This window comes from Panicum virgatum, chromosome 2K (genome assembly GCF_016808335.1).
Source record: "Panicum virgatum strain AP13 chromosome 2K, P.virgatum_v5, whole genome shotgun sequence".
NCBI lineage: Eukaryota > Viridiplantae > Streptophyta > Magnoliopsida > Poales > Poaceae > Panicum > Panicum virgatum.
In genome coordinates this window covers 59804081-59812949 of record NC_053137.1, presented here as the reverse complement: position 1 = coordinate 59812949, position 8869 = coordinate 59804081, and the positions used below count along the sequence as shown (strand labels likewise).

Below are 8869 nucleotides of genomic sequence, written 5' to 3'. Positions count from 1 at the left end.
TGAAGAGAAACAATTAAGTAGTGAATTAGCCCTGATCAAAGTCTCCAGCGATTTGCCTCAGTTACCAGAGGTTGCCTCATTATAATCAGTGAATTAGCACAACAGACCTGGTTAGAAACTCAAATGAAGTGATGAACTAGTTTTCTTCACTGCACATGGCTCATCTCATGTTCAAGCAAATCGGCAAAGGGGATCAGCTCTACAGCTAAGTGGCGCTTTGCACTGATGTGTATCACCATAGTGGAGCAGGATTCCTCCCACTCATCTCCCTCACGAACAACACTGAATTCAAACTTGTTACTCAGGAGACAAATTTCGCAGATCTTCTCGCACATATCCTCCCTTATGAAAGGGCAGGTGCACGACCTGTTGATGACCACCTTTTTTAGCACTGGCGCATTGCATCCGAGTAGCAGCTCCACAAATTCAGCCTGTGCATCTGAGGATACTTCGTCTGATATCAGATTGATCTCTACCTCATCAAGTAAATATAGGTTGATGTCACCAGTTCTGCGGCCCTTTGGAGAATCACATGGGCAGCCCAATAATCTGCACAGACCATTCACCTGAAAAGCAAATACGCACAGCCTTTAACATTAAACCATACCATGGTCACAGATTATTCGATGTCTTAAGTACTATAGAATAACAGAGAATCCTATTGAACTCCAAGTAAACCACAAACTTCTTTACACCAGTGGAACTCCTGAGGAGATGCAGCAAACTTGGTATGGAACAATGGGAAGTACTTGTTGATTGTACCACCAAGACATCACAACAGGGAAGCATGTCCACATTCTCCAAGAAGCTCTTGTAACCATCTCCCCCCTGCCAAAACCACAGGTGTGAATCTGTCAAAAAAAATGCAAGACTAATCCAGGATTTTGCTGTGACATCATAAGTTTTCTGAATCATAACCTTCTGTAGAATAAGGTTTTCAAATTTCAAGCAACAAGCGGCATGTCAGTCTGCTGCAATCTTTATCTCAGAGCCTCATGTTTTAGAAGCAAATATCAAATTTGTTAATTTCAGTAAATCCAGCAGGAAGGTATAGTAAGAGGATGAAGCAGGGGGCGAAATTTGTAAACATAAAAACTTCTAAGGGAACTGGTGGATAGTTGGATGCAAGTTCAGTTATAATCTGGTCTGTTTGAAAGTTAAATTTTGCATGTAGCAAGTTTTATCTTTGCACCCCTAGCATTTCAGCAAAGTCAATTGAGAATTTGTCCGTTCCCAATTCAATAAGGTAAACATCAGTTGAGCTACAATAATTTTGATCTCAGAACCTTAGTTTTTATCAATATAAAAAGTGGATTTTGCTAAAGTTTTTATCAATATAAAAAGTGGATTTTGCTAACTTCGGGCAATCCAACAGTAAGCTAACATCAAAAGAGTGACCTAGGGGAGAGCAGTTCTTAATATACACAGTTCAAAAGGGAACTGGTGGGAAGTTTGATGTAAGTTTCAGCAGGTTCCATGTTATAAGTAGGACCTGCCCTGTTTGGAATCAAATATTTATTTGCATATAGGAAGTTCATATTAAGCAGGTTCCATGTTTATAAGTAGGACATTATAAGCAGTGAAGTCAATTTTTTTATCTACATTCACACTTGGCTGTTGAGGTTAAAAATCTAGTTGAAAGCTTTCCCCGAACATTAGTAAAACGTTGCTTAAATTGTTGAGAACTTTCAATCTACATTTTGAGAACTTATCTATTGCAGTATTTCTCATTGACTGTAACCATGCATTTGCAGGAGACTGCGCATGGGTAACTAATCCACACAAGAATTGAAGACTTACATGTGGAATCAAGATATCTACTATCAGCTGATCGACATTGTAGAATCGCTGCAGTAGCTCCGCCGTCGTTGAACTCAAGGTGAGTACCAGCCGCCGGAGACGACGCCCGGTCTCAGTAAACTGGTGTCTAAGCGGGTTGAAGCTGTCGTCCTCCCAAGCGACTTCCCCCAACTCCGGCGCGGTGATGTAAGCCCTGTCGGCGTTCGACATGGACAGCCGCTCGAGACTTGGGGCGGCAACCTCCAGCCGCCGCGTGTTCTTGATGTGGTAGTCGAGCCGTCTTAGCGACTCCGAGCGGATGCAGACGACGGACTCGGCGAGGAACGGGGGCAGCCGGACGGCGAGCTCCTCCAGGCGCGGGCACCCGCAGGACACGAATTGCTCCAGCTCGCGGCTGTCCATGCGCGCGTCGCGTATGTTCACGAAGGTCAGCGCCGCGAACGTGCCGGCCGCCGGCATCCGGAGCCGGAAGCGGTACCCGAGCCACAGCGTGATCTCCGTGACCCTCTCGCACACGGGGAGACGCAGATCCTCCTCCACCACCACCGCACCGCCCGCCGCCGCTGGTGGCAGCAGGATGCAGAGGTCCCCCGCGACGCGCCGCGAGGCGAAGCGCAGCCAGGGGGCGACGCGGTCGGCCGAAAGGCCGCTGCCCCAGGGCGGCAGGTGGTCCAGGGACACGCTGAGGCGCGTCACGGTCGGCACGCAGCAGGCGTCGAGCGCGCCGTCGACGGTGCCGATGCCCGGGACCGGCGCGAGGACGGAGTCGAGGCGGAGCTCGGTGAGGTCGGCCCAGAGGCGGCGCCAGCGGCGGGAGAGGACGCCGGTGCGCACCGCAGCGGGGGTGGAGGCGACGCGGTGCAGGATCTGGTGGAGGAGATCGTCGGGGAGTTCGCCGATGCGGTCCGCCCCGTGCCGATGGCGGAGGCAGCGGTCGGGAAGGGCCGCGGCCATCTGCGCCCCCGGTGGCTCAGATCTAACGGAATGCGAGGAGGGGGTGCCAAAGGGAGGATGTCTGTTGCTACTCTTGCGACAGGATTCCTTCGATTTGGGGGTTCGAATTCGAGTTCATATACTCTGTCCGTTCTAAATTATAAATTATAGATCGTTTGATTTTTTCAATTTTAAATTTGACCACTCATTTTATTTAAAAATTTATATAAAATATCACTTCTTTTGTTATTGATTGTTTTATCAATACAAGTTCTTCAAGAATAACTTAAATGTAATTATGTTTGCATAAATTTTTTGAATAAAACGAGTAGTCAAACTTGATGTCAAAAAAATCAAACGACCTATAATTTGGAACGGAGGGAGTATATCACTCCGATGCGAAAAAATGTACGGCATTTTTTTCCTTTGAAACAAGAATGGTAGATTTTTCTTCTTTGGAACAAGTATAACAGTTTTTTTATTTTAGTTTTGTGGTAAATATTTTTAAAATCCATGTTACAAAGCAAACGATTACATAGACGCACGTACAATCACACATAACTAAGCGCATACAATTATATCTATCCCTATCTGTATTCGTATAATCATCTTTGAGATACTGAGCCAGCAGATCTCAAAAATGATAAAATTATGATAGGAGCTTTGTTGTCATCCGATACCACCAAAAGAGTAATCCCGGTGAAATTCTAAAATAAATCTAAAAAATTCAAGCACTCATGCCTAGCCTGAGAAGTCAGGCTGAACACTTTCCACAAGATAACATTATCAATAGAGTTATGCTCAGTTCGCAATTTTTTTATTAAATATTTAATTTTGAATGACTAATTTGGAAACCAGAGTTAGAAAATTTTATTTGTTTAAAACACCATAAATTAAGAATCAAATTATAAATTTTAATTAAACTGAAAAGTTGAGAAAACCCCCACTTAATCAGTAAGAGGTGAATTGCTCAAAGATATTTTAACATAAAACTTGACGCATTCTTGAAATATTTCCAAAACACCAAGCTTCTCTAAAAGCCTACGAAGAATGGGATTCAAGTCCTATTTTCATGACTATTTGAAGAAGCCATTAGTAGGTTGTTTTGATCATCAAATTCTTATAATATAAACATGGTGATGCACCTTTTGTACACATAATTTGACTAATCGCGACTCATACTTCAGATTATGATAGGGCCTATAAAAATACTCAAGGAATTGTAAGTTTAACAACACAAAAAAAATCTAGATAGTGCCTTAGTATTTTTTTTATAGGTCATATTATAATCATAGCTAATGTTATGTGTCAAATCTTAGATGCGCCACAGTTTTTTAAACATGTATTTGGTCGTGTTCCCACAACTCTGAGCTACATATAGCATTTTAGCAACCAAATAACACAACCCAATTCCTGGTTTCTATCTGATCTTTGATCCGAGACTGGGAAGCAACAAATTTGAGTGCAGTGATGGTCATCACACCATAACGGCTCACAAGTCATAAACCATGTTCTATTTGGAGTAAAATTCATGGCGGGTCCCTAAACTTGCGCAGAGGTGTCATCTAGGTCCCCGAACTCCCAAATTGTCATTTTTTACTCCCTATTCTTGGTTTGGGTACCATCCCCATCTAAACGGGCACAAACCAGACCCGTTAGCTGATGTGGGGCGCCACGCTGGAGTTGACGGGGCTCGGTGCGGGTAAAGGAACCGCGTCGCCCCCTTCTACGTCTCCCCCAAATTCGCCGCCATCTGGACTCCTCGCCCCTCCTATCCTCGTCGTCGTTCTTGCCGACGGCCCTGCTGCTCCTGCGGCAGTGGAGGTCGGCAAGGATTGTTGGCCGTGGGTAAAGAGGATGGTTCTGGCAAGGATTGTTGGCCGTGGGTAAAGAGGAAGGAGAACCATCGCCTTCACTCTCACCTGCTATAGGCCGCGGCGATTGCGGTTCAGGCTGCGGCGATCGGGGATGGCGGATTGGTACGCTAGGTACCGGGAGAAGGCGAACCCAATCCCTACATACGATAAGTTTTGCCGCATGGTTCTCTTGTCGATTCGTTGGTTATGGTTCGAAAGGTTGGACCTTTGTGCTAGGATTGATTGATTTGAGGACTGAACTGTTGGTGTGATTTTGCTTTGTTCTGTAGGTGGTAGTGACAATCTTTTCACAATCGAATTGCATCATGGTGGGTTTTTCGTTGGGTCTGGTCAGTTGAGGACATATGTTGATGAGAAAATTGATTGGTTTGATTATTGCGATGCTAATATTTTATCTCCGCGATGGTGTGAAGATTTCCTATATATTCTGGGTTACTCTGATTCTGATACGGATAGTTTGAAAGTGTATTGGTTATTACCAGGGAAAGATCTCTCAGATGGGTTGAGACTAATCAAAGATCGTGCAGACAATGAATCAATGAGATCAGTGGTGGGTAGGGTACAAACTATGGTAGTTTACATTGACCATGAAGGCACTCTGGGTGGTGTAAATTGGGATGATTTGGTTGTGAACCCCGTAGATGAAAAGAAGGAACCTGAGCCTCCCTGATTTCTACAAAAACTTGAGAAGTAGTGTAGATGAACAGAAGAGTGAGCCTGTAACAAATGACAATTGCGGTGATGATGACAGTGAGGATTATGACTTTGTGGACAGTGACAATAAGGTTGAGCGTGGAGATGATGATTTGTTTGTGGATTATGTTGATGACGATGTGGTTGATGAGGGAGTAGGCAAAGGAAAGAGAATTGGGAGGAGGTCTACTGCAGTAACCTATGAGGAAGGAGATCATGAATCCAGTGATGATGAAGGTCTGCAAGTAGCAGATGATGATGTGGAGGGACAGATTAATCTCAAGTTCAAGAATTTCAGGACAGAGGACATGAGTAACCCTTCATTCAAGGTTGGCATGGTGTTTGAGTCAGTAGAGATCTTGAGGAAGGCAATAACTGAGTATTGCCTGAAGAATAGGGTTGATATTAAGTTGCCAAGAAATGATCAAAGGAGAATTAGAGCACACTATGCCGATGGCTGCCCCTGGACACTGTATGCTTCCAAAGATAGCAGAGTGAAGGCTTTTATGATCAAGACATATTTTGGCCAACATAATTGCCAAAAGGAGTGGGTGCTGAAAAAGTGCACCTCTAATTGGCTGGCTGAGAAGTACCTAGACAGTTTCAGAGCTGATGACAAGATGAATCTTGCCAACTTTGCAAGAATTGTGCAGAAGGAATGGAATCTTACTCCTTCTAGAAGCAAACTAGCCAGAGCAAGGAGGCTGGCCCTCAAGAAGATATATGGAGATGAGAGTGAGTAGTACAACCAACTTTGGGACTATGGGCAAGAATTGAGGAGGAGTAATCCAGGTAGCACATTTTATCTAAACACTGTTAACAATCATTTCTCCACTTGTTACATGTCTTTGGATGCCTGCAAGAGAGGTTTTCTTTCTGGGTGCATACTTGTCATATGCCTGGATGGATGCCATATCAAGACCAAATTTGGTGGCCAGATACTCACGGCAGTTGGCATTGACCCCAATGATTGCATTTACCCAATAGCAATGGGTGTGGTTGAAGTGGAGTCATTGGCAACATGGAAGTGGTTCTTGCAAACTCCAAAAGATGATTTGGGTATTGATAATACATATCCCTGGACTGTCATTACTGATAAACAAAAGGTACTTATCTCTGGACCGATGTTTGTATTATTTTCCTGTCATATTACTTGCAACTTTTATAATTGTTGTTATATTATTTCCAGGGCCTCGTTCCTGCCGTGGAGCAAGTATTTCCTGAGTCAGAATACCATTTTTGTGTGAGGCATCTTTGGGCAAATTTCAGAGATGCAGGTTTCAAAGGAGACATCTTGAAGAACCAATTGTGGACTTGTGCAAGATCAAGCACGGTGATAAGGTGGAATCATAATTTGGATGTGTCGATTTGATGAGAGCACTTGATCAGGAAGCTTTTGAGTGGTTGGAGAAGATGCCACCTAAGACTTGGGTAAGAGCCTTCTTTGCTGAATTTCCTAAATGCGATCTGTTGTTGAACAACAACTATGAGGTTTTCAACAAATATATTCTTGAGGACAGGGAGATGCCTATCCTTAGTATGCTGCAGGGAGTGAAACAACAATTGATGACTAGGTACTACAGCAAGCAGGAGGAACTTTTTGGTTTTGTAGGCACCATTTGTCCTAAGATAAGGAAAAAGGTTGCAAAAAATGCAGATTATGCTAATGTTTGCTATGCACTTCCAGCTGGACAAAGGATCTTTCAAGTCCATGAGAGAGAAAAGCAGTATGTGGTGGATATCAGATCCAAAGAGTGTGAGTGTAGGAGGTGGCAACTGACAGGCATCCCTGCTCTGCGATGACTTGCTTCTGCACCAATCTGATGACAGTTCATCAACAGCAGCATTAACTTCTAGGATCTCATTTTCTCAGTAAGCTAGCAGTAGCAATCTAGGTGATGAGCTCGGTATCCTGCAGACGGGGTAGCGAGTTCGATCCAATCAAACTATATGGGTGCCTGCACTCGACAAGAAATCTGGTGAGTGCTGATCAAATAGACTGCAATAATTCAAGATAACAATTCAGACAAGCAGCTAGGTAGATTAATCTCCAAGAATATGAACATGAGAGATACATACAGTGCTACTGGCTGATCACTGATACTGTCAGAGTATTAGCTGCACAAAGCTATAGGCACAAAGCTGCACAAAGCTCCGATAGATTGGTAGCTGCTCGCTCCTAATTCTCAGCAAGAACGGCAGCCTGCACGTTGGTGTCAGTTTCAGTTTTTCATGTAGATGAATAATACCCTTCAGACACAATAGCAAGTTTGTTGTTGCTCCAAGCTTGTTTCACGGTAGGTGACGTAGTGCTCTCCCAAGCTTGTGTCATGGCGACTTGCCCCCACAACACTACAGCTCGTACCCATGCCGCTGAGCTACAGGATAGGTGAGGAGCGAGGGTGAATAGATGGGGACTAGGGTAGGGCACCTGAGCTCGAATCAGGCGAAATCAGTGTGTGTATGTGTGTGCGTGGGGGGGGGGGGGGGCGGAACTCACGCCGGTGAACAGATGGGCGCCGGCGGCAGTGAAGTCTTGGACCCGGCGGCACTAGGTTTCCCCGGACGGCGGCGAATGGGGGGCGAGGCGGAAGGGGACGAGTGGAAGGGGGCGACGCGGTTCCTCTACTCGCGCCGAGCCCCGTCAGCTCTAGCGTGGCGGCCCGCGTGATCTAAGGGTCTGGTTTGTGCCTGTTTGGATGGAGATGGTACCCGAACCAAGGGAGTGAAAAATGACGGTTTGAGAGTTTGGGGACCTTGCACCTCCGCGCAAGTTTAGGGATCCGCCATGAATTTTACTCTTCTATTTGATCTGGAACTGATAAGAGTAGGGGCTGGCACGCATGCCCGTGCAGATTCCTGAGTATTGGTCCCTCGCAGTCAAAGCAGCGAGCGCACAGCCGCTGGCGACGTGCCATGCCTAGAGATTTAGCGAAGGAGCTTAGACGATGGCATCAGTGTCAGGCGTGTGTACCTTGCAAAGTATAGGCGAACGTGAACGTACGTGTTCCGGCTTTCCGAGGGTGCGTGAGCGCACCTGGAGCACGTGGCGTCACGGCACACCCAGGTGAGCTACGCGTGTCGACGACCAACGCCGGGAACAGGCGCCGGATCGGATAGACTCTGTGGTGGCGTCGTGCAGGTAGTGGCGCATGCCGCGCATCGGCGTGTCCAGCAGCGCACGCAGCATGTCGAAGCAGAACGGGGACGAGTCATCTGCGTTCCCGTGGTTGCTGGCGGCGCACACCCCGGCGCGGCTCTCGCGCACGAGCTAATCCTCCACGTCGAGGCCGGTGGAGAGCAGAGACCCTCCCAGAATAACCAGGTCGGCGTCGTCAACGACGTCGTGTCGTGGTGCCCGGCAAGCAGGGAGCTGGTGACCAGTGACCACGCCCCCGGAGGCTCTCGTCGCTCGCTGCCGCGGCGAAGCGGACACGGGAGGTCGTCCCGTACCGGCAGTCCGGTGCGGCGGCGCTCCGGTGAGCCACGGCATGCAGCGGAGCGCGGCGTCGCGGTGACGACCAGGGGCGGACGGTGAATCAAATGCCGCCGAGGGTGGACGAGGG

General features: G+C 46.8%; 1 protein-coding gene and 1 long non-coding RNA gene across 3 annotated transcripts; both read right to left on the bottom strand.

Moving 5' to 3' along the window:
* LOC120690833 (putative F-box/LRR-repeat protein At5g02700) lies at positions 1–2846 on the bottom strand. 2 transcript variants are annotated; one of them, XM_039973676.1, is made up of 3 exons: positions 1801–2838; positions 663–828; positions 1–568 (listed from the first exon to the last, which is right to left on the bottom strand). In XM_039973676.1, the coding sequence occupies exons 1-3, from the start codon at positions 2752–2754 to the stop codon at positions 147–149; spliced, it is 1542 nt and encodes a 513-aa protein (XP_039829610.1). In that variant the 5' UTR covers positions 2755–2838; the 3' UTR covers positions 1–146. The 2 variants fall into 2 exon arrangements, with proteins under 2 accessions (XP_039829610.1, XP_039829620.1); XM_039973686.1 differs by having other exon boundaries at positions 368–566; positions 686–828; positions 1801–2846.
* Positions 2847–4866: 2020 nt separating this feature from the next.
* Positions 4867–7961, bottom strand: LOC120690847. Its single transcript, XR_005681970.1, has 3 exons — positions 7804–7961; positions 7383–7681; positions 4867–7261 (listed from the first exon to the last, which is right to left on the bottom strand). It is a non-coding gene; the product is annotated as an uncharacterized LOC120690847 (long non-coding RNA).
* Positions 7962–8869: the final 908 nt, after the last annotated feature.